The following is a 25,306-nucleotide window of genomic DNA, read 5'->3' as shown; positions in this document are numbered from 1 at the left end:
TTGGGGCGGCAGATTGCCCCCTCAGTCCCCCGCAGGATGGAATCTCCCACAACAAACACCCTTCATTTTGTCTTAGGGAGAGCGGTAGCTGTGGTTGAGCCTGGGTTGCCTGCAGGAGCTGGCAACTGAGCAGGCTCTGCTGGGGCTGCAAGAGGTGCTAAGCTCCGGCGAGGGAGGGGCCTTGGCGCAGCGGGTCCATGCCCCTGACTGGGCAGAGCGGGAGGTCCCAGGGTCCTCCTTAGTCCTGGATGGAGACGGTGCTCTACCCTGCGACTCCCGGGGGAGAAGGGCCTGGCAGTAGGAGTCTGTCTCCTGCTCGCAGTCCCTGATGGCACACAGTCTCTGGACTGTGGCCTGGAGCTCCTCCAGTTGGCATACCAGAGACCCCAGTAGGGAGCAGACCCCGCAAGGGGAGGTGGCCATGCTCCCAGGCCCCAGAGCCTGAAAAAGGGACAGGCAGCCCCCGCAGCAAAGAGCCACACTTCTCTGATTATTAGAAACCAGTTTTTCCTAACTTCCAACCTACATTAATTCATGATCAAAGTAAACATGTTTCTTCTTGTGCTGTGTCCGTACCGCAGCTGCTGTACAAGCAGGCTCTGCCCTTTAATGGCATGTACTGATGAGTGTGCACATGCAGGGGTGCATGTTTCTTGTGGGACAAAAAGCAGTGATACATATCTGTGCCAATGCTATTTGTCCCAGGGCACACCCCTGCATATGTGCTCTAATGTACAGCAAATTGACCTGGGTAGGGTAGGAGAGACTGTCCCCAGAAGCTTTACCTGGGGGCCTGGGGGCCTCCTGGGACACCAGCAGCACCAAGCCAACTGCTCAGACCCTGGCCACCAGCCAGAACATGGCTGTCTTGGGCCAGGCTCCATTTCTGGTTGTGCCACTTTTTTAGCAGCAGTTCTTTTTGATACTGGGATCTCCTGGTGTCAAAAAAACTTGCCATGCTGCAAATAAGCAGCTCAGCAAATGGGTACACATGCACCATGTGTTGTATATGGCACCTCAAATGGGTTTGAGGGCCTACAAACTATGTGCACATTCATCAGGAGATGCCCTAAGAGTCCTTCTGAAAGTTTAAGCAATAGTCCACGAATAGGCTTAGGGGCTTGCAGCCCCACTGTCTGGCTTTGCTCCCTTGAGAGCCCTTCAACCAAGGCTTGTTTAAATTCTTAAACAAGTAAAGCAAATCTTCAGCAAACCCAGGTAGCAGGAGAGAGCCCTTTAACTGTGGCCCTTTCTACAGATGCAAGTTCTTCAGGGTTTCAGCCCACTTCTAGCCAGTAAACTGGTCCTTCCCGGCTCAAGCTGCTTGAACCCTCCTACACCAGAGCCTGTTTCTCTTAAAGGGCCCAACTCCTCTGTTATATGCCAACATTGTCCTTAAGCTTAAATAACTTTCTTCTTGCCCTAAAATGTATACCTACTGCTAGTGTATTCCTAGAAAGTAGTCACATCTCTCTCAGCGTTCATTTTGCCAGGCTAAATAAGCTAAGCTCTTTTAATCTACTCTTGTAAAACAAACGCTCCATTCTCCTGATCATCTTGAGAATCTCTCTTTACATCTGTTCCAGTATGAATTCATATATCTTAAACATGTGTGATCAGAATTGCATTTGATATTCCAGGTGAGGTTGTGCAAGTGCCTTGTACAAGTTTGTTAATACTTCTTTTTTTGAATTGAAACTGCCTTGATACACCCTAGGATTTCATTGACCTTTTTTCATGACCACATCACCAGGATACTTCATCATTGTTCTGTGAGTAGCTGATACACTAGGTCTTTCTCTTCTCTGTTGTATCCAACTGATAAGCTCCCAGTTTATAGCAGAAATTCTTGTTACTGATCCCAAGGTGCATGACCTCAGAGCTTGCTACTGCATTACTCTTATATTTCATATCATTCTATTACTCCAGGTGTCAAGCTCATCTAGTTCTTTCTTCATGGTAGGTTTCATATTAATAATGCCCCAAAGCTTTGTGTCTTCAGCAGTTTTATTAGAACTCTCCTACTTTATGTGTCATCATTAATAAAAAACATTGAATAAGAGTGGTCCCAAGAGCAGTGCTGCTTCCAACACAACCCATTGTCAAATGCCCCTTAGTTCTTTAACCACTACACACCACTTATTTTAATAAAATTTAACTCATCATGTCCATGAAATCCATGCAGATTAGAACTATTGTATTTCCTACTCTGGAATATTAGTTATTTTGTTAAAAGAAAGTATCATACTAATCTGGAAAAACCAGCCTTCTGTTAAACCATACTGCATATTATCCCATTTTCCATTTACTTCAAAACCCATATTCTCTGCTTCAAATTTTATTCTGAAGTCCTGTTTACCATTGAGGTCAGACTAGGATGTACTCAGTTATCTGGATAACTTTTTCCCCTCATCTGTCAGTATGGGTCTATATTTAATATTGCCCAAGTATAAGAAAACAACCCTATCTTGTTAGATTTATTTAAATACTTGGTATTGGACCCGTGATTCCATGTGCCAGTTCTTTCAGAATTCTAGACTGGAGATCATGGAGAGACATATTGTCCTAACATGAACGCATTGAGCTATTTGATGTTCACTTTCACCTTGAAAGTGATTTTTCCATTTCCCTACCCTTATTTCCATTATCCATCCTACTTTGTCTTCAGTATTCAACAGAACAATCCTTATTGAAAACTAAGCTAGCCTGTTCTTGCTGTTTGCGGGGAATGTCAATACTGTATTTATCATTATTTCATCCTCACTTCACAGAGGTCCCACCTCTTCTTCTTTGCACGTTTTCTTTTTTATATGCCTGGGAAACATGTTGTTACTTTCCTAATTAAAACATGTTGACATACAGTATGCAGATGGTATCTCTAGGGTTGAATTATCATGACAGGTCAGGTTGAGACCCTGTGTTCAGTTTGCTTCTGCTGTACCTGTTTTGTGGGCAAACAAGCATTTCAGTCTCTACCAGAGTGGTCATATTTCCCAAGCACCAAAAAAGTAAAAATAATATGAATGCCAATCATGACTTATTTTTCTTTTTTACAATTTCTTAATGGGATGACTTACCAGCAATTCTGCTTGCAAGCCCTTTGATTATGCAGTTCTTCATTTTATATTGCGAGAGTTGTTAGCTGGCTGGAAGTGCAGCTAAAAATATGCATATTTCACCAGATAATTTTTCATGAAGTACAACTTTTTTCCTTCAAAGTTCTTACAGGCAAACTGTTTCATATTAAAATTTAGTTATGTATAAACTTTAACAATTTGTTGTAAAAGTGGCTTTTCATTTGCCAGATACTGGCAATACAATGATGAAAACCATCACCATTTTTTAAGTGTCATTGTTACACTCAGGCCCTCTCTACATATGCATCTAAAGGAACAATGGATCTAATGCATGATCCACACAATTGTATCTCTTGCCACGCCACATATGCATGGCAGGGGACACAATTGTAGATCCATGTACTAGATCCAATTGCACTTTATGGCTGGTGTAGAGGGAGCCTAATCCTTCTGCACCGACAAGAAACAGGCACCCACAGCTGGAAGGCCCCTTTGCTGAGGGGGCTTCCAGCTGTGGGACCCACATGCGGCTGGGACTGAAATTCCCTTCAGTTGATGAGGCTTCAGGTCCAGGCTGCACCTTGCATTCAGTTGTGACCCTGAGGCCCCTCGGCTGATGTGGTCTCTGAGTCCTGGCTGCACATGAAACGCAATCTAGACTCAGAGCCCTGTGTGAGCCTACAGGTTTCAGGCACCCCTGACTTTTGGGGACCATACCAGCCATGATCCCCAGGGTTCAGGGGTTGCACCCCTGTGGCTGGGAGCCCTGTCAGCTGACGGGGCTCTGAACCACAGAAGAGACCCTTCTACAGACCCAGCCACAAAATACCTCTTGCAAATTAAAGCTCAGGAGCAACCAGCTATAAAGTTAGTACACAGTTTTGAGGTCTAACTTTATAGCTGTTTGGAGCTTTGTATTGTGTGATAGCTGCTTTGCATGTGTAGCTGGTCTCAAGATAACTGCACAATTAACCAGTTAACTGTGCAATACCTGTAACGTGTAGAGGGGGCCTCATACTATGCTGATCTAAGAGCATTGACTATAGAGCATCCTGTAAAGGAAGATATAAGGTGCTGGTCAGTGTTCCCTCTAAGCTGTGTGGTGTGTGCGGCCACGCAGGCACACTCGTGCCACACTGCCAGGCATGCCTGCACACACCGCACAGCTTAGAGGGAATGCTGGTGCTGTTCAGTTCAAGGGAGAAAGAATACAGTTTAAATCACTGCCAATTCCCAAATTAGATTATGGACTTTGAGGATAGTGACATTTTTCTAACAATTTTTTACATCTGCACTTTTTTCAGAGTAAATATTAAGCAAATTCAGAGAGGGTTTTATTGATATTGCCTAATGTGATCATGTTTTATTTCATTCTTATCATGTGATATTTAAATAAATCTTTTGACTCCAATAGTCATTTATTTGTTTAAAGTAAGACCAAATACACTGTCAGGAGAGTGTCCCTATTTGCAATGGGGAACATACAGAACTGACCTGTCGGTTTTTTTGGATTTTTTTGCATTCCTACTTCCTTTTGGAAGTTATTCTGCTATTACATTTTATTGCTGAAAGTGCTTTTACATTTAAAATAAATAGTAGTACATTCTCCATAAAAATAGGACTCTGCTTTTTCCTGTTTAAATCCCACAGACTATACGTAGCAACAGAGAGAGATTTTTCATTAATGAGGTCAGACAGACAGCATAGTCAGACAGTTTTCAGCTGAAAAGCTATTTAGTTGCCTTGATAATTTAGTTTGTATATGACACTGAAGTTCTTGCTTATTGCAAATTTCTCCTAACTTCAGTTAAGAAGGATTTAGAGCCAGATGCAAAGACAGACTTTCAACATACCCGACCCCCACAGAAGAATCCACATCCCTGAGTCAAATGATTAGGTTTCCTACACAATTCACAGGGAAAGTTCAGCATCTCTGAATGGAATCACGATATCCAGAATTCTGCCTGAGCTACCTGATAGGAAACAATGAAATAAAAGTATGCTGTAGTTAGGGCCCTTTGCTGGAAAGGGGGATCTTGTGACTTCCTAGGTTCATCTTTTTAACAATGTTTGAACAAAAACTAAAATTGCAACCCCCAACACAAAAGGCAGTGTCTCAGATGAGCAATCCCAATGAATTCAATGAGGATTCTCACATATGCAGAGATTGTAGAAATGGGCTCACATACTACGAGAAGGGGGGGGGAAGAGCACAATGAATAAAAGAAGCAGACAGAACTTATTTCCATCCCTGTACTGCACTATGTATAGCAAGTGCCATAAATCATCTTTTGGCCAAATACAATTAATTTTATGCTTTTTTCCCTGTCCTTCTCCACTTCTTGCTCTTCATTCTCCTTAAATTTGATTTTTAAGGTCAGTCTTAGTTTTAGGTGGAACAGCTTTTTTTTTTTAGCTTATTGGACAATAGTATAGTAGATGATTTTAAAGACAAAAAATATCACTTATGAAGGTATCATTACAAAAAATCGTGATCATTAAGGCCAAGTACAGACCTTATACATAAACCAGTCTAAGTGTTTGGAAATTGTTCTAAATCTGTAAACATACAGAAGTTTGGAGCACATAGACCAATATAAAAATGGTGGAACTTAGTCTAAAATAGACCTAGTTCAATGTGCATTCAAATCTAATTGATTTAGGTTAGACCAGTGGATCCGCTGTACCAGATCCCCTACTGATTTTAATTAGATTGCTGTCTCTAGTATCCCAAGCTCCTTTTTGGCCCCCCACAACTTCTACGCTCACAGGGGGCCACACTAGCACTCAGCCCATGCTTGGCTGCTCCAGCTGAGCACTCAACGAGCTCCCCAACCTTTCCCAGAACTGAGTCAGTGCAAACCATTTCTGCAGTCCCACTCCCTGCCTCTGATCTGTCAGCCAATGGCAGGTGGAGGGGGAGAGGGTTGAAAGGATGGAAGGGAGACATCTGCATCCCCTGCACAAACTCCCAGACCTGGGCACCTGCATCTCCAGGCTGTGCCTCCCCAACCCCATCATGAAGCACCCGATGATGTACATACAGAACTGACATGGACCCCAGGAGAACCCCCATGTTCAGCTGCAGCCTCACAGACTGCACCTCCCAACGCCCCATAGTGGACACAGCCCCATGGACTGCAACCCTGGCTCCTGCACACCCAGCCAGGGACCCCCATGCCTCCTCATGCAGGTGTGGACTGCACCTAGCTCCTGCACACCACATCTCAGTGGTCAGTACCTGGCATCCTGCCACCTGGACCTCAGCATGGACTCCCCTCCCATTCCAAGCAGGAACTGGTGTCAGGGACTTGCCTCTGGTGGGTCAGGGTTGCAGGAGGCAGAACTTCAGGAATGTGCCTGCATGGAAGCAACCCTGCATCCTCCATGGCTCAGCCACTGCTGGCAGGTACCGAGGCCATGGGCACCTGGGGTGCTGAATGGCTTTTTTGACCTGCAGCTACAGGGTCCCAGAGTACAAACATAGTGCCCATATTTAAGAAAGGGAAAAAGGAGGATCCAGGGAACTACAGACCAGTCAGCCTCACCTCAGTCTCAGGAAGAATCCTGAAGCAGATCCTCAAGGAAGCCATTTCTAAGCACTTAGAGAAGAAGGTGATTAGGAACAGTCAGAACAGATTCACCAAGGGCAAGTCATGCCTCACCAACCTGATTGCCTTCTATGACAAGGTGACTGGTGCTGTGGACTCAGGGAGACCAGGGACTGTTGTGTATCTTGATTTTAGCACAGCTTGTGATACGGTCTCCCATAACATTCTCACAGGCAAGCTAGGAAAGTAAGGGCTGGATGAATGGACTGTAAGGTGGACAGAAAACTGGCTGGAGCATCGGGATCAAAGGGTAGTAATCAGTGGTTCAATGTCTAGTTGGCAGCCTGTATCAAGTGGAGTGCCCTAAGGGTCGGTCCTTGGGCTGGTTTTGTTCAATGTCTTCATCAATGACCTGGAAGATGGCCTAGAGTGCACCCTCAGCAAGTTTGTGCTTATTTAGTTTGGTGAAGAGAAGACTGAGAGGGGATTTAATAGCAGCCTTCAACTACCTGAAGGGAGGTTTGAAAGAGGACTGTTCTCAGTGGAGGCAGATCACATAACAAGGAGCAATGGTCTCAAGTTGCAGCAAGAGAAGTTTAGGTTATATATTAGGAAGAACTTTCTCACTAGGAGGGTGAGACACTGGAACAAATTACACAGAAAGGAATCTCCATCCTTGGAAGTTTTTAAGACCCAGATAGACAAAGCTTTTGCTGGGATGATCTAGTTGGGACTGGACATGCTTTGAGCAGGGGGTTGGACTAAATGACCTCCTGAGATCCCTTCTACTTTGATTTTCTATGATTCTATGATTCTATTAGGGTTCAGGGGAGCATTGAGCATCCAAGCCAGGGCAAGCAGACAGATGCCCGTGAAAATTTTAGGAGCAGGTGGGGCATGGACTGACTTGGCAGGGGGCATGCTCACCCATGCCTTGCAGCCAATCAGGCAATCTCCAGCAGCCCAGGGAGCCTGCAGGGCCTGCTGTGAGGTGTGCAGGAACACCCCCAATCTGTTGGCCTTGGCCAGTGAATGCCCTGCCCCTGCTCCCTTCACCAAAGGATGACTATGTGTTCTGTTCACTACCAGTGTAACCTAGGTTACAGGACCAGTGTAAGTTAAATTGATTCCTCTTTGGACTTTTTGACTAGGGGCAGAAATTAAAAAAGCCAGAGCCTGAATTGATTCTATTTTTGCAGGTTAATCTAACCTGGCTCGACTGAACCAGTTTGTAACCATTCAGACATTCCCTCTGGACTGAAGAAATGTAGGCACATGTCTGCAATGTCTCAGGCTAGATGCCAGGGGTGCTAGAGCAGCCTTCTCTCCCCTTCCGCAATATTGAGCTGGGCAGGGGGGTGCGTAGCCAGGCCCTGGTAGGATCATCAATTAGGGAGGGGTTCCCCACCCCTCACTGCTCCTAGCTAGCCCAGCAGGGAGTTGATAACTCAGTGTTTATCAGCCCATTAAGAAAACAGAAGCCTCTCTTATTAGTTAAAGCTCTTCTTAAAAAAACTATTTCCAAGGAAGGAATGGAAGGACATTACCAGCTGAGCTGTTGATAAACTCCAAAAAGCCCTAAGTAGACACAGTTCTGTCTGCCTTTGTCCTGTCTGCCTTATACAGACACCCCTCAGCATTAGCTAGCATATCACATGCTGGCTACAGTGCATGCTGTGGGAGAGGGGGAGTAGTGGGGCAGGGGACACGGGGAAGCCAGGCAGATGCTGCTGTGCCTGCCATCTCCACTGGAGCTCCAGCCAGGGAGCAGAGGGGCGGGGCCAGCCCTTCTCTGGAGCAGAAAGCCCTATCCAGAGCTGCAAAGCATCTGGGATGCTGGGGGACTCTTGTTTAAGATTAAAGCAGAAAGAGGTCTGGGACAGGCATTGCATAAACAGGTTTGACCCAACTTAGTTAAGTCTGATATACTACATTCAACCAGGTTTATCTCAAACTGGTTTCAGCCATTTTCAAACTGGCTTATGTGCACTGAACATCTGTTCAGTTACAGATTTCAACCAGTTTCTGATCACTTAAACTGGTTTATGTGTAATGTCTGTCCCTAGCCTTTGAATGTCTGTACCTGGCCTAAGTATCAAAGGAACCAATTCACTCAGTCCTCCCTGAGTCTCTTTTAATTACAGGAGGGAAAAGGAATAAAATGGGCTTACTGCAGCCTATCTTGAAACAGAAGCAGATTTTAAATACCATCTTTATTACCCCACAATACAGTGGCAGCAGTCCATAATCCTGTTTATTAGTTCGAAAAGATAACTTTTTAGAATCTGCCTATGTTTGAGTTAGCTGGTGCCTGCTGTTACAGGATAAAAACATTTTTTATAATTTTCAGGATAACTGTTCTTCCAGATGGGAGCCTACATATCCTGAATGCTTCCAAATCTGACGAAGGAAGATACTTGTGCCAAGGGGAGAACGTATTTGGTTCTGCAGAAATTGTAGCATCGGTATTTGTTAAAGGTATGGAGAAAACATTCAGATTATTATAATTATTATCATCATTATTAAAAGTGCCACTATTATTTCTATATTTGTATTTTAGTGGTCCCTGATCACATTGCCCTAGGAACTATATACAGTAATCCCAAATGAAAGCAGTCCCAAAAAGCAGACAATCTAAGTATTCCACAATGGATGCATATCAGAAATAATAATACTAGTCAAAGCTTTCCAAGTCATCAAATAAAGAGAAAAAAAATTAGATGTTTGTATATTTTAAATTTGTTAATTGCTGAACTACCTCATTTTGAATGTCCATTATGAATAAAGTATAATACATTAACATTTACTTAACCGTTAAAAAAAATTAAGAAATAGCTGGATGACAAGCCAATCAGAAAGTATTATTTGTTTGTTAACTGCTTAGGTGCCACTTGTTTCCAGGACATTTAGTTACTGTGTAGACAAGTATTACTTCCCATTCCCTGGAGAATTTAGACATGCTGAGTTAGGGACCCAAAAATCATGAGACTGGGTTTTTTGTATTTGCTTTCTTATACATGTATATTTCAGGTCACTTTTCATGCTTTTCCTGCAACTACAAACAGTACACATTTTCTTTAAAGAAAAGCAAGCTGAGATTTTCATATAATCATTAGATTCTCAGATCTGGAGCTTTAAAAAATCAAGTTATTTTAAAATATAAAAATTACGATAAAAGAATAAGAATTGGGAACGATGTCTGCATCCAGATGAACGTGGATATTTGTTTCTCCAGGGATAAGTAGCACCAACAAACCTTGTACTGCTCCTGCTTTTCCCCAGGGAACTCATGTGCCACATGCGCTCTGGTGTGCAGCAACTTACCCTGGGTGGGGTAGGGGAGGCTGGGACCAGCAACTGTGCTGACCCCAGCAGCCTTACCTGGGGTCCTAGGGGCCTTCCAGGAATGCAGCTGTGGCAGGAAATGTGGCTCCAGCAGACTAAGCTCTAGATTTGGGCAGCATGCACTACCACCATGTGCACCACCCTGCTTTTTTTCGGTGTGGATTTTTTTACTCTGGGTCTGTAGCGCCACATACTGCACATCTGAACTAGTCTGGACATGGGCAATGTGTCTGCACCATGATACTGCATCCAACAGTTTCCAGAGTTCCCTGAGATGATAGGATAAAATCCTGCCTTTTTGCTTTAATGAAGACTAAGAGAAGATACTGCATGGCTGTATCTACACAAGATGCTGACTGTGCAGTCATTACTGTGCAGTCATGTAATACTTGTAGAAACCAAAGTTACTGCACAGCAGCATTGACGAACAGCTTTTTTATGATGCTGACTGTGCAGTAGCCTGAGACTACTGAGAAGTAGCAATGTGTCACAGTTGTTGCCATGCAACGCTTCTGCACAACAGTTTCAGACCAATGCACAGTCAGTATCTTGTGTAGACACGACCCCTATGTTTTCTTTTCCCTACCTTTGCTCTGTTCCCACTATGAGCCTAATATACTCATATAACATAGTGTAGTATTTATAGGATCATAGGAAAATAGGGTTGGAAGGGACCTTTTGAGGTCATCTAGTCCAGCCCCCTCATTAAGGCAGGATCATTTCAGCCAAATGGCCATCTAATATACTATTGAAAATTTCTAGGAATGAAGTTTCCACAGCTTCTCTAGATGGCTGGTTTCAATGCTTGACACCCCTCATAGTCATAGGAAGAACATTCTTCCTAATCTCTAACCTAAATTTCCATTGCTGCGTCTTGAGGCCATCGCTCATGCTCCTGTCCCATGCAGCCAGAGAGAAAAGGCTATCTCCATAGAGACAGATTCAAAGTGACAGGTTCAAAGTGTTTCTTTAGGCACCTAATTTAGGCATAGTTAATATCTAATTCCAAACAACAGTTCAAAGTGGCTCTGTGCCACCAGCCACAAAACTCATTGGGCATCTAAATTTATGAGTGAAAAATCCACATCTATTATGTTTAATCAATTATAACAAATTCAGCTCAGAACCGGTGCAGCCTCTCAGTTAGAAAAATTCTTGAAGAAGTAGGAGATCTAGGACTTCTGGGTCTCCATCATTCTGAAGCAATTAGAACTTGCATTTCCACTGCTTAGAAGCCTAATTACTAAGCTAAAGGCTAGCTGAAGGCATCTTGCATCCATCCTGTGGTAGTGGCCCCTGAGCAACCAAAAATGCAAACATTATGTGACCTCATTTATATCTTTGGCTACTTTCCAAAGTGATGGGAATATGTACCCTGTGATGTTATGATGAGAATTTTATGGGCTAGATAAACTTCCAAAGACTTTTCTAAGGGGTTAACAGACATACTTGTTTGGAGACAGCCTTATCCCTCCATAAGACTTCCCACTGTGCACATAGCAAGTGGATTATCCAGAGGTCCTTTGGGAACACATTCTTTATCCCAGAATGCACTTCAGTTCAGATTTTGGTGGATTCTGGATGTGCTGTATTAATGGTGAATTAGGATCAGCCACCATGCAGGTGTAGATGATCTATTTGGGGATGGTCCTGCTTTGAGCAGGGGGTTGGACTAGATGGTCTCTGAGGTCCCTTCCAACCCTAACTTGCTATGAGTCTATGATAGATGTAACTTGTTTATTTGCTTTGCCGTTACTATGTAGAAGAAATTTGGTAACCAATGACAGTCATTGATTTAAGAATCCCAGGTACGCACGCTGTAGCATCGGGTTACACATTCATGCAGCTAGCATGTGTCAGATACACTTGTACCAGCTGGTAAGATGCCAGAATACTGTACTACAAGACCAAACAGTAGCACAGTATGCTGCAGCCAAGTACACCAGAACTAGTGCTGCTGTTTGAATCCAATTGGGATTGGTACCCCACACTGTTTCTGCTCATTTTCATAGGAGGCTGGTTTCAGATTTGGCCTTTTTGCCCATCTTTTCTAAGTATCTTTTACGGATCAAAATCCTGTCTAAGGTAAAAACCAGAGTAATTTTGGTCAGGATAATTTTTCCTTTCTGACCACCGAAGTGATGTCCAAGGTCTCTGGCCTTTTTGTTGCTCAGGTGGAAGTCTGTCATAGGAGTTTTTGAGTGGTTAAAATACAGTTTTCATTAATGCAAGTACTTTCTAAAAATCTGGAGACTGACAAAGAGTAGACGCTAATGTTGCTGGGTATAGTTGCTTGAGCCAAGAGGGCAATGCCAATAGCATGCACATTTTTTCTGATACTTTGGCATATCACTCATGTAGACATTGAAGGATGCTAGAGCCAGTACAAATCCTTGTGGCAAACCGGTAATGATTATTTTCCTTTTTTCTGTGTAGAACGTTTTGAATGACCTTCAGCTATCTCTGAAGTTTTTTCATTGATGGCACAGAGATCCTAAGTGTCTAGCTATGTTATCTTGAACTACTTGCCTGAGGCCACACTCTTAAAAGTTAAGTGGGCCAATGCCTAATTCAAGGCTCATATTGAAACACTTGGAATCCTGATTTATATGCTTAGAAGTAAATAAAATACAAAGTACAGCTTAATATAAATACATTTTCAGAATTAATAAAAATGGAGCAAATGCTATTTTGATTACAAGACCTTTAATTGTTACTAATTATTCTGAATTTCCAAGAACCTACAAGAATTGAGTTGACTCCTAAGAGGACCGAATTAACAGTTGGAGAGAGCATCGTTCTCAACTGCAAAGCCATTCATGACAACACACTGGACGTCTCTTTCTATTGGACCTTGAATGGACAGCCAATTGATTTTGAGAAGGAAGGTGGACACTTTGAAAGCATCAGGGCAGTAAGTGAATGTATTTTTTTTTTATCTTTTTGGGTCTAGCAGTTCAGCATTTTTATACCTAAATCTTTTCTATTTATGAGATTCAGACATGATTGAAAGATGAATAATCTCACGAAAGGTAAAAGTAAAATGAAATGATATCTAAAGGAAATACTAAATACACTCCATTTGAATTAATTCAGACAGTTTTATTCAGGAAGATAATAACTGAAAAGCTCTGAATCCCAGGGAGATTAATAAAGCATCTAGTGATCCCGGTGAGGAATAGAAAGTACTTTGAGCCAAATCCTCCTTGCTTTACTTATGCAAGTAATTCCATTTATGGTTGTGGCTCTGATAGCATAATTTATGAATGCCTCTGTTGCTTTTTCAGATAATAGAAGTTACATAACTTCCCATTTTGGACATACCCAATTTTTGGACTGCTCTTTATTCATAATGCACAAGCTTTCATTTTTTAATATAAAGAGGTATATTTTCTCTCACAAAATACACTTGTGAAATTTTAGCTATGTAGCTCTTGTTGCAGTCAGTAGAAGTAAAAACCCTTGCTCACCTTTTTGAGATATTATCCTTCAGATCAGAGTCTGTGTAACAATTAGGTATGGTTAAATAAACTGAGGAACTGTTCTGAACATGTACTATACAAGGAGGCTTGAACCTTCTGATGTGAGGCTAGCACTGGAATGGCCAATTGTTCACCCTACTTTCCTGTTAATTAAATGTAAATCAAATGTTCATGCAGTGTTAACATAGCGAAATCAAGCACATGGTGTCGAGAAATGTTTTAAATGTTAATTGTTCTAATTTGTGTGCAATGTAGCAGAGTTAACTTTGCATTAGAAAACCTGTCCATTACAATCAACTGATATTGTATATAACTATCCTCACACTAGTAATGTTGTATTATTATTATTGGGTGTTTACATTTGTTTTCTTTGGTATTTTCATTTCTGCTCCCCCTGCCCAATGTGAGATTATTTCATAAAAAGTATATCTGCTGTATGATTGTCTGGGCATACCCATTACACAAAAACAGATAACACATTAAATAGAAAATGTCCTATTTGATAAATCCCAATTTTCTCATTTTAAATAATCCACATTTTAAAAATACTGGATGGTTTCTTCAAACTTGAATAACTTTTCTTTCTTCATACGAACTGTAAGACGTATGAAATAGCTCCAGCCCTTTTTTCAGTTACCCAAACAGAAACATTTCCTTTGGAACACAAGACATTCCAAAATCCTTCTCCTCGCATGACCAAAAGCAGCTGAACTCACACACCTCATACTCTCCAGAAATGTTGCCTTTGGGTTGAGACCAAGCAAAGAAAACTTTAAAGAAATTAGTTGCAGGAAACTTCTCAAAGCAACCGTAAAAGGGAGGTTAGGAAGGCTGGGAAAAACAAGCTTTTGCTGTTGAATTCTCTTCCCAATGAATGTACTATGTCCAGTGCTGTACCAGGTTTGAAATGATTTTCCTAATTTTGCATTCCTTCTGGTTGTGTGATTTATCTGGAGTGCAAAATGTCTTCCTTTGCTCCTTGTGACTTAGAGCAGTGGTTTTCAGTAGGGGAACTGTGGCATCCAGGGGTACTATGAGCTCCCTCTGAAGGTGCCATGGCATGTGAGGAGATAAGCACTTACTCTTCCCCATCTGGTCCCTGTACATGGAAGTAAGTTCAGGTTCATCTCTGCCTGGCTCCAGTGCAAAGAGGTAAGCTCACACTTTTCCCTGCCAGTCCTCATGTGAAGAGTTAAGTGCTTACTCCTCCTCACTGCCCTTTCCCCTGTGCAAGGAGCTAAGCACAGGCTTGTCAATGCCCAGCTCCATTGCAAGGAAGTAAGCTCATGATTGTCCCTGCCATTGCAAGGAGCTAAGTTCTTGCTCCTCCCCTCCCCCCAGTACAGCAGTTAAATGCTGCAATATATAAATTCATTATTGAAGTGAGGTGCCGCTCAATTCACAGGAGTTATAGTGGGATGCCAGGAGCCTAAAAAAGGTTGAGAACCACTGAGCTAGACTACCCCCTCTATCAAGGGTAACTAACGACTCTGGCCCTTCAGGGCCAGTCTGTAGGCTGGATTGGGCCCACAGATTGCCCCCACATGCCAGATCTAGCATGACTGATCCAATATGAGCACTGCATGCAGCATGCACCCTGGCCTGACCCTGTGCACTGCATGTGGCACAGAGAGTCAGTCTGGTGTGTGCTCTATGTTTTTCATAATAAGCGTGTTGCACACAACGCATGGAGCCAGCCCGGGATATGGGATGCATAAGCCATGTAGGACTTGTTTGATGTAAGTGCAACATGCAGTGCATGCTTCAGACTGGCCTTAGGTCTTGCATGTAGCACACGTACCATCTCAAGTCCCAAGCACTGCACACAACATGTGCCAGGCTGGCTATTCACACCACATGTACTGCATATGTTGCATGCAGTGCATGGGGCCAGTCTGAAACCCACAGACAGCACTGCATGTTGGATCATGGGCTGGATCCAGCTCCCAAGCTGTATCATTGACACCCCTGCTCTACATAGGTCAGTCTCAGCCACAAGAGTCCGGGGGGAGGGTTGGGATGCTACCAACAAGGCTTTGTGCTCTCTCCTTTTCTCCCTCGTGAAAGGCCACATTCTTCAAAGGAGTTGTGCATGAGGGGGTTTGACGTCAGTAGGAAGAAAATGAGTAAGAAATCTTCAGATTCTGTAGAGCAACTGAATGATCCTTGGAACATTCCCACATCTCCTTTATTTACCAACAGATTATTATAAAACTTGATATTGAGTCAGGGTTTTTTTTCTTATTTAAAAGCCCTTCATACCATGAGGCCCTAAGCTGTAGCTTAAGTACCTTAAGCATAATCCACCATTGCCTGGCTAGATAAAGCCCTGGCTGGGATGATCTAGTCGGGGCTGGTCCTGCTTTGAGCAGGGGGTGGGACTAGATGACCTCCTGAGTTCCCCTCCAACCCTAACTTTCTATGATTCTGTGATAGTGATATGGCCTCAACTTGTCAGCTATAACACAGATTGAACTAGTAGACCTATATGTATGTGGATAGGCAGTCATTGATGTAGCGAGACAGTTGCCACTGGAAAAAAATGATCTTTTCTCCAAGGATACACAGAGCTGGGAACTGGGACGTTCCAAGCCACTCGCGCTTGAAGGGTAGCTGGGTTCTTCGTTGATTTTTTTGTTGAGTTTTTGTTTTTTGGTTGGTTGGTTTTTGGATTTTTATAATTAAGCACCAAACAAAGTTATTTCAGTATCCTCTCATGAGAATGTATAGAGGGGAAAATCTGACTCGGACAGCTTTAAGTACTTGGCACTTAAATAAGTAGTCTTATTTATTATAGGTAATCATTGTCTTTCTTTTTTATTTTCTCTTTCCTTATTGCTTTCCTTTTTCCATAATCTGTTATGATGCACTGGTGACTGTTGGGAGACTTTTGTGTAACTGTAGAAGTTAGTGGCTTTATAGGGTCATGGTGCTGCAGCAGACTGATAACAGCAAAACCATTTGCTTACCTTTCAACAGACTTAGACCTAGACATGTAAAAAATGATCAATTTTTGAGTAGCAAAAAAAAAAAAAAAAGAGCAAAAGAAGCAGCATAAAAATGGGAGTTTTGAAGGGAGGAATGATCTCCGGTGAGAGATTCTCCCTAATTTACCAGATTTCTCCCCCAACCCTTAAATGCAAGCACATTTTCAAAGGTTGGATCTTGACAGACTGGAAAGCTGGACTGGACCTAACAGTATGAAGTTAAACGCTGGTGAATGCAAGATGCTACAGCTCAGGAAGAATAATCAAAAACACAGATACAAAATGGGTGCTGGATGCCAGCATTATGGAGAAGGCTCTGGGAGTCTTGGTAGATCAAAGACTCAGTATGAGTCTGCAGTGTGATGTAGCTGCACAAAAGTCGAATGCACTTTTGGACTGCATCAATAGAAGTGTTAGAAGTGGGAGGTGATAGTGTTTCTTTACTCAGCATGGGAGGTGATAGTGCCTTTTTACTTTCTTAGGCCTCATCTAGAGTTCTGTGTCCAGATTTGGACTCCACATTTTTAAAAGGAGGTGGACAAGTTAGTGAGGATCCTGAGGCACATGACAAAAATGATAAAGGGCTTGGAAGACAAATCCTGTGAGGAGAGGTTGAAGGAAACAAGCAAGTTCAGCTAGTGAAAAAGATGCTTAAGAAGGGACATAATATCTAAAGGGAGGAAAGAAGAAGGAAAACATCCTTTTTTCTCTTTTGGCAGAGAGCAGGACTTGGACCAACAGCTTAAAGTTACATCAAAGTAACTTTATATTGTATACAAGGAAAAACTTCTTCACTCTTAGAGCAGTGAGGCAGTAGAATAAACTGCTTAGGGAAGCTGTGGAATCTCTGTTGCTGGGGGGGTTCAAGAAGAGGTTGAACAGGAATTGTTCAGCGAAAATCAAGAAGTAGCTATACCTGTGTTCCACTTTGGGGATTTATCATGCTTCTGGGCTTTTCTGGTTGTAGCATGGGGCTGGGAGGGAATTATTTTACTTTCCTGTTACAACATGTGTTGGTGTAGGGTGGAGAGAGGACACCTCCCCAGAGGCATTGGGTGTTACCTGCAGCCAAAGCTAGGGATTTTGACTGGGATGTGCCAGGAGTCCTTCTGGGATTTACACCTGGAGGTCCTGGGCTAGAAGGTCTTGCTTCTCCACTCAGGGTGAGACTGATCACCATATTTGGGATCAGGAAAGAATTTTACCTTGTGATCAGACTGATGCAGACTATGGGGGCTTTTTGCTTTCCTCCATAGCGGGGAGCTTCACCATCTTCTTTGGCTCTCGCAAGCATATTTTAACAACCTTCACATCACCAGGACCTTGGTCACCATTTCCCCCTTGCTTTTGCTATGGTTGTGTCAGGTTCAGGGCCGACTGTAATTTTGCTAGTAGGCTAGACAATGCATTTTCATACAATGGTTTGGATCAGGCAGGGGGTTGGACTAGATGGCCTCTGGAGGGTTCTCCAAGCCCTATCTTTCTATGATTTTATGAGTCTAACAATTTCATGCCATTTTCATTCATTTTGAGACAATTCCAAGATGTTGTTTGCCCCAGAAAAATCTTTCAATTCACAAAAAAATGTTTATGGTAAAATGAAAAGCAATGAGGCAGACATACTGGAAGAAATGATCTCAAAAATATTGGTGTAAATTGTACTGGGTTTCTTTAAGTGGAACTGAGCACAGTATTATTCTAACAATCTGGAATTTACCATGAAGGAACAGTACTCAGAGCATCACAGCCCCTTCTTTGTGGTTCCTTTATATGATTAAAATATTTCCATTATATTAAAGAACTGTTGTAGGGTTCAGTTAGCCTTTACAGTGAGAATTGGTGGCTTTCTTTCCCCTGTGTTATTTAAGAAAAGTCATTTTGTCTTCCTAAGTGGCAGGAGTATAAATCAATCATAATGGAGTCAAGGCTGACTATCCAAATTACTCACCAGAGAGAGAAAAAAGGTTGTATGTCAAGTAAAAAGCAGTGTGTTTGACTTCAGAGATACCCAAGCAATTAGATTCTCTGGGCACCTGCGTCAAAGACAGCAATCTTCATTTGACAGCTTTCTTAAGAAAAGCAGTTGGGCTTAAGAAACAATGTGTAAATCTGGAAAAAACTGGAAATACAGTGAGACCAAGGTGACTGAGTATTATACAGGTTTATAATAGTTAATTCTGAAACAGCTGTAAAAATGCTGGAGACTGAAGTTTCAGATCTCAGGATTTTTTTATTACTTTGCTTTACTCTTACCAGGATTGTGCACAGTGTGATTTGGGTTGCACACACAGTAGCAATAAACCGTTTGTTTCATTTAATTCCATTCCTAACTTTTATAAGTTGGGACCACATTTATTTTTCTTCAGTTAGGTAATGTAAAAGAGCAGAGTTAGCTGAAATGGAAGAAAGCTGACAATATAATCTGAGACATTAATAGTCAATGGGACACAAGTACTTGCTCCTCTACAGAATAAAGATTTCCAAAACGTGGCCCTGTTAGGATAACATTCATTGAAATCTTTTCAGTATTGGAAGAATAATATTCCCTTCAGCTTTTCTCTAATTTGAAGGCGGTAGTGAAAAATGCAGCAAGTCTCTGTTGACCAGTGGACAGATCTTTATTTTCTGTCTTTATTTCTGTCTCTTTCTGAAATACTAAAATAGAACTATTTGGTAGAAGGAAACTATCCAAAATTAATAATGTAACATGGAAGTATTTTCTGTATTGGTAGTTTTTGACAATCGAGTAGCATGGATTTGTGGGCTAGTTTCAGTCATATCTTGCTTTAGCTTCTGTTGACAAAACCTATATGACATTATTCAAGAGTAAGAATCTCTTTTCTTCATTAAAATTTTTTAACTTTGAGGAATACATCTATTCTGTTTAACATTCAATGTGATGAAGTGACCAGTTAAGTTAACCACACTTTATCATGCATTAGCAGATGCATGACAAATGGGTCCAGGGAGGTGATACTTTCTGTTTATGTAGCATTGGTCAGGCTGCATTTGGAGTACTGTGTCCAGTTTTCGGTGCTGCATTTCAGGGGGAATGTGGACAACCTTGAGAGGGTTCAGAGGAAGGCCACTTGCATAGTTAGGGCCTGTAGGCAAAGCCCTATAAGGAGAGATTGAGGGCCCTGGATCTCTTCAGCCTCCACAAGAGAAGGCTGAGAGATGATCTTGTAGCTGCATACAAATTCATCAAGGCTGCGGGGGGCAGGAGGGGGGGAAGGGCACGGATGGAAGAGGAGATGCTCTGTTTACCAGGGCACCCCTTGGAGTAACTAGGAACAACAGCCACAAACTGACCGAGAGCAGACTTAGGTTAGACATCAGGAAGAACTTTATGGTAAAGGTTGGCAGAATCTGGAATGGGCTTCCAGGGGAGGTGGTGCTCTCCCCTACTTTGGGGGTCTTTAAGAGGAGGCTAGACATGCACCTGGCTGGGGTCATCTGACCCCAGTGCTATTTTCTGCCCAGGGCAGGAGGTTAGACTCGATCTGCTAAGATCTCTTCTGACCCAAACATCTATGAATCTATACCCCCTATCTTTCAACCTATCAATGCCTACATTTGGAATACAGTATGACCCAAAATGAGGGCTATGAAACCATTAAATGATGAGATTCCTTTAGTGTTACCTCAGCTTCACAATCCTCTGTTTTGGGAGAAAATAGTCTTAAGCAGTGCAGTTAAAGGGTGTATCAGCTGAGAGTAGATCACCAGTGGCATTCTATTCTTTTCTAGGTGCCTGTTCACTCCTTTTGCTAGTGCTCCTTTTGAATCTGAGCCACTCGAAATGCAGTGCAGGGAGGAGGCTACCATCCCATTGGGAACAACGGCACAAGCTAGAATTCAAGGCCACTTCTTTTCAGTCCAGCAGCCACTGCACTGAACCACATGGTCTCCGGTTTGCGCCCTTCCTCTAGGTCCCATGTAGCTCCTAAAGACCTCTCTCACTTGACCCACAGAGGGCAGGGGGAGGGCGCAGCTTCAAAAAGAGCACTAGAAAAGAGCCATGATAATGGCTGGCCTGTGGTTACCATGTTATGAGTGTTCAGAGACCCAGGTTGAAACCCATGTATGTGAGGGGGCCTAAAACCCACAACTTCCAGCTTCCCAGGTAAGCCCTCTATCTACTTTTCTACATGGGTGAAAAGGTGAGACGTTAGCCTCCCTTCCTTGGTCCCCTTCCCATACTGTATAACCAATCTAGGTGCATCTGTAGCCATCCAGATGGATAAGGCTATACACACACATTAAAATGCCAATTGGTGTTTAAGTGGGTTTGGGAAACATATGAAACCAAAAAAATGCCATGTAGATAACCAAATACTATGCTTACCTGTCAAGAAAAGAATAGAATGCCAGCCCAAGGCAACTTCAAAACTAAATGAATGGCATCACTTTAAACAAAGGACATTAAAGAGGTGTCCCCCACAAGATAGGAGTGTGAATTATAATCCAACATACATATGCTGCAGAATATGTAAGTGCAATAAGATAAAGATGGTGTCTCTGCTTTGTTGAGTTTGCCAAACTCTTAACAATATTTTAATTGGTTTTGTTAATAAAATGGAACCATTGGCATCCCCCTAATTCTAGTTACACAGCTCATTCTTTCTGCATAAGTGGAACCATTTAATGCAGATGTTGGAAAAGCCAGTTAGAGGAAAGCTGTGCTCCTGTTTTGCATGAATAAGGAGAAATTGGCTGAGAATGTGAAGGTGGAAAGTAAGTTACATGACAGTAACCTTGAGATGACAGAGTTCAAGGTTTAAAGTAAAGGAAGGAAGGAGAGCAATAGGATAAAAACACTGGGCTTCAGAAAGTCAGACTTTAATAAACCTGGACACTGGTGAGCAGGATCTCATTAGAGGCAAGTCTTAGGAAAAGTGCTTAGGAGATCTGGTTGTGCCTTAATGAAATTGTGTAAAGGGTGAAAGGAGCAGGCTATCCTGGAAAGGATGGACAAGAAGTGCAAGCAACCAGTCTGGATAAACCATGAACTCTTCAATTCGTTGAAACTAAAAAAAGGAATCTTAGAAAAAGTGGAGACATGGGCATATTACTGGGGATGAATATAAGAATATTGCACAGGCACGCGGGGAGAAAATCAGGAGGGCCAAGTTATGAACTGAGATAGCTAACAGTGGACATAAAGGCACCAGAAATCATTGTTCGAGTATATTAGAAGTACAAGGAAAGTCAAGGAAGATGTAAATCTTTTACTTGATAAAGAGAAGGCTGAAGTATTAAAGGCCTATTTTACTTTAGTCTTCACAAATAGGTCAGCTATCAGTTAATGAGCACAGTTGACAGCATGGATGGGGGAGGAGGTAATCAGCTGAGAGCAGAAAAAGAACAGGTGAGAAATTACTTAGACAATCTGGATATTTTCGTGTCAGCAGGGATGGATGAGATTCATTCGAGAATACTCAAGGAACTGGCTGAGGTAATTTCAGAGCTATTCTCTCTGAGAACTCATGAAGTTTGGATGAGGTCCTGGATGACTGGAAAAGGGAACATATAATGACCATCTTTAAAAAAAAGATGAAAAAAGTTAAAAAAGGAAGGAAGAAAGAGGATTTGGGGAATTACAGATCATCAGTCTAACCACAATACCTAAAAAGATTATGAAGCACATAATCAAAGAATCTGTTCCTAAGCACAGGGAGGAGAGCAAGGTGATCAGGAACAGCCGGCATGAGTTTGTCAACAAGTTATGCTTTAAAAATCTGATATCCTTCTGTGACAAGGTGATGGGATTTTTGGAAGGGATTTGAGCAGTGGATGTGACAAACCTTTTATAGAAAGCCTTTCAACACTGTCTCCCATGACATTCTCATAATCAAGGTAAGGGACTGTGGATACATATTGAGTGTGGTTCCCCCAGGGTCTGTCCTATGTCCAGTATTGCTTAACATCTCCATTAGTTATTTCTAGCCAAGCTGGATAGAGTTGTAGATACTTCGAAGGCAGTATCTAGAATTCAGAAAGACTTTGATAAACTGGGGAAAAAAATCTGAAATGAATGGAATGAAAATAAGTGAGTACAAGTATAAACTCTTGCATCTTGGACAGAGCCATCAAATGCAAAAATATAAATTGGGAACAGGCTAGCTAGGCTGTGAGTTATAATGGACTGCAAGCTGAATATTGTGCTTTTGTAACCAAATAAGCCAATTGCATTTTGTATTGTATTGATATGAGTATTGCTTACAATTCTCTCACTCTGTACCACATTTGTGAGGCCTCACCTGAAATACTGTATCTAGTTTTGGGTAGCATGCCTCAAGATAGGAATAAATAAATCAGAAAGAATCTAGAGAACAGCAACATGTGATTTATGATAAAATATTGAAAGAACCAGAATTATATCATTTGAAGAAGATTGAAAGAGGATTTTATACCAGTTTTTGGGTATAGATGATGTGGTTGTGAAGAAGATGGTCACAGGGAACAAGACAGGAAGTAACAGACTTAAGTTGCAACAGGGACATTCAAATTGGATACTAGGAAAAATTTACTAACTGGGGTTTATCAAACACTGGAACAGGTTATCTAGGAGGTTGTAGAAGCTCTGTCCTTGGAAGCATAGGTGCCAACTTTTATTTTTGCCAGGGGGAGGGGAGCCCAAGATGAAGCCCCCCTGGATGCCTGGCCAGAGCAGAGCCCATGGGCAGGAGGTGGGGAGTAGGACAGGGGTGGATGTGGGCTGCTCACTGCAGGCCCAGGGCTCCTTGCCCTGCTGCCCTCCCCCCAGGAGCCCTGTGCTGACTGCACTGCCATGGCAAGGTGTGCACTGCCTGCCTGGCAGCAGCAGGGGGTACAAATCTATGCTGCTGCCCCCCACTGCTGCTGGGCAGACAGGGGTTGCCTCGCCATGGCAGCACGGTCAGCACGGGGCTCCTGGGGGGAGGGCAGCAGGGCAGGACGCCCCAGACTCACAGCAGGCCTCCCACATCTGCCCCTGCCCCACACACAAATCTGGGGGTATGTGCCCCACCATGCCCCACTCCCAGGGGTGCGCACATCAGTAGGGAGCTGCCCCTCCCACCCCTGGATGAGCCTGCAGACTCAGATCCTGCCCCACTCCCTCCATCATCTTGGGGGTCTCACTCTGCCCCCTGCTCCCTATAGACTTACCTGCAGGCAGCTAGGGAAGCTGCTTTCCACCACTGACTAGAGTGGTATTCCTGGACACGTGCATGTGCTCACCTGCACATGGCACCCCCTACATCCCACTCCCTGCAGCCCCTTGCAGGCTGGAACTCTGCTAGCCTGAAGGCGAAAACCTGTCATTTCCCATGTTTTTCCACAGTGAACAGAAAACCTGGATCCCTGCACGATACTGGGAATCTGGGACAAATGCCATCGAGACATGCAAACTGGAACTGGGAATTAATGTTCCCATTTCAGGACTGTCCATACCAACCCTTAGATGGGTGGTCCTCAGGCCCCCACATACTTGGAGTCTGTGCTTGGAAGTTTTTAAGAGCAACCTAAATCAACACTTGGGTGAAATGGTCACATCAGGATGATCCTGCCTTGAGCAGGTGTTTGAACTGGATTGCTCCCGACATTTCTCTTCTAACCATATTTTTATGTGATTTTCTACCATTCTGAGTGACCCTGGTGTTAATTGTAATAAATATTCTGCTCCCTGAAAGGGCATCAAAGCTTCCACCCTGATAATTCTACAAACAGAAACATTTATTAGGTCTGTGGCTAAATTCCCTCTTGTGAAAATTGTTCTTCCTCCAGTGATTACAATCAGAGGAGAAAAGCCTTCCTTAACAAGACATGTTGCGTTTTTATTGTAAATTGTGTTGCTTAGTCTGGACCACCTACAAATTACATTGACTTATTATTTCTCCAACTAACAGCCAACTCCATACTAAAATTGAAGGTGCAGCTGCTGTTCTTACTGAACAAGAAAACATTTGGTACATATATCAGTTTAGATGCTTCAAGTGTATCACTGGCAAGAGGTGAAGTGTTGTGACAATGTTAGGTTGAATGATGCTGAGCGTGCAGAGAATAGCAAGAGAGGGAGAAAGCAAACTAATGCTGAAGGTGAAGAATAATAGAGAATTCTATCTGCCTTTGCTCTCTATTCGGTTTACTACGAAGTGCTGAAGGGGGAACCCCACTTGCTTGTGTAAAGCTATCAAATACAAAATAGATTTGCAATACAAATATATATGGCAGCCTTTGGCATTAGAAACATCCTGATTTGCCCATCATAGGGCTGATTACCTGTGAGGGACAACTGAATAATGCAGACAGGTAATGTTGTATGAGTATCTGTATTGCCAGGAGTAATAAACTTTCTGTTAACATCAATGAGCACTTTGTGCATAGAAGACAGACAGACTGACAGATAATGCTTGTTCCTATTAGGATTTTAATTTTCCCTACAATTCTTCTGGGAAAATCCTGAAGGGTTACTTACATTTTTACTCTAAGTTTTTTCATCAAAAAATTCCATCGCCCTTAATGGCTCCCTTGTCTCAGTAGGTATGCCAGATGTTGTTCCTTTTGTGAAAAGGTAGTATTTCATTTTCTGGTCAAGGACACTTGATTTTGCAAGTATATATTGTCATTCATCTTCCCCTTTTTCATATCTATTTTTAAAAATGAATATAGTATTCACAGGTGTCTGGTGCCTCTTGAGTCGGGGGGTCATGTGCCTCCCTGACAGCAGTCAGCGACTGTGGGAGGGGGGTCTTCCACAGTTGATCTCACTCACCATGAAAATGGTCACACCACTTCCAGAAGTTCTGTGGCCCCGCTTCCCAGCTGGCACTCACAGGGGACACACTGGTGCTCCTGCCTGCCCCCCTGCCCACTGGCTA

The 25,306-nt window shown here is 42.8% G+C and overlaps 1 protein-coding gene across 3 annotated transcripts in view; it reads left to right on the top strand.

The window, feature by feature from the left end:
- Nucleotides 1–25,306, top strand: part of CNTN5 (contactin 5) — a 983,906-nt gene that overhangs the window by 836,279 nt on the left and 122,321 nt on the right. For all 3 annotated transcript variants that reach the window (XM_019530289.1, XM_019530290.1, XM_019530292.1), the window contains exons 14-15: nucleotides 8,979–9,106; nucleotides 12,712–12,887. In XM_019530289.1, coding sequence (XP_019385834.1) covers nucleotides 8,979–9,106; nucleotides 12,712–12,887 — 304 coding nt within the window. The remainder of the gene's footprint in view (nucleotides 1–8,978; nucleotides 9,107–12,711; nucleotides 12,888–25,306) is intronic.

This window comes from Crocodylus porosus, unplaced genomic scaffold (genome assembly GCF_001723895.1).
Source record: "Crocodylus porosus isolate Cpor-Errol unplaced genomic scaffold, CroPor_comp1, whole genome shotgun sequence".
Taxonomy (NCBI): Eukaryota; Metazoa; Chordata; order Crocodylia; family Crocodylidae; genus Crocodylus; species Crocodylus porosus.
The sequence above is the reverse complement of the archived record's forward strand: the minus strand, read 5'-3'. Positions and strand labels throughout refer to the sequence as shown.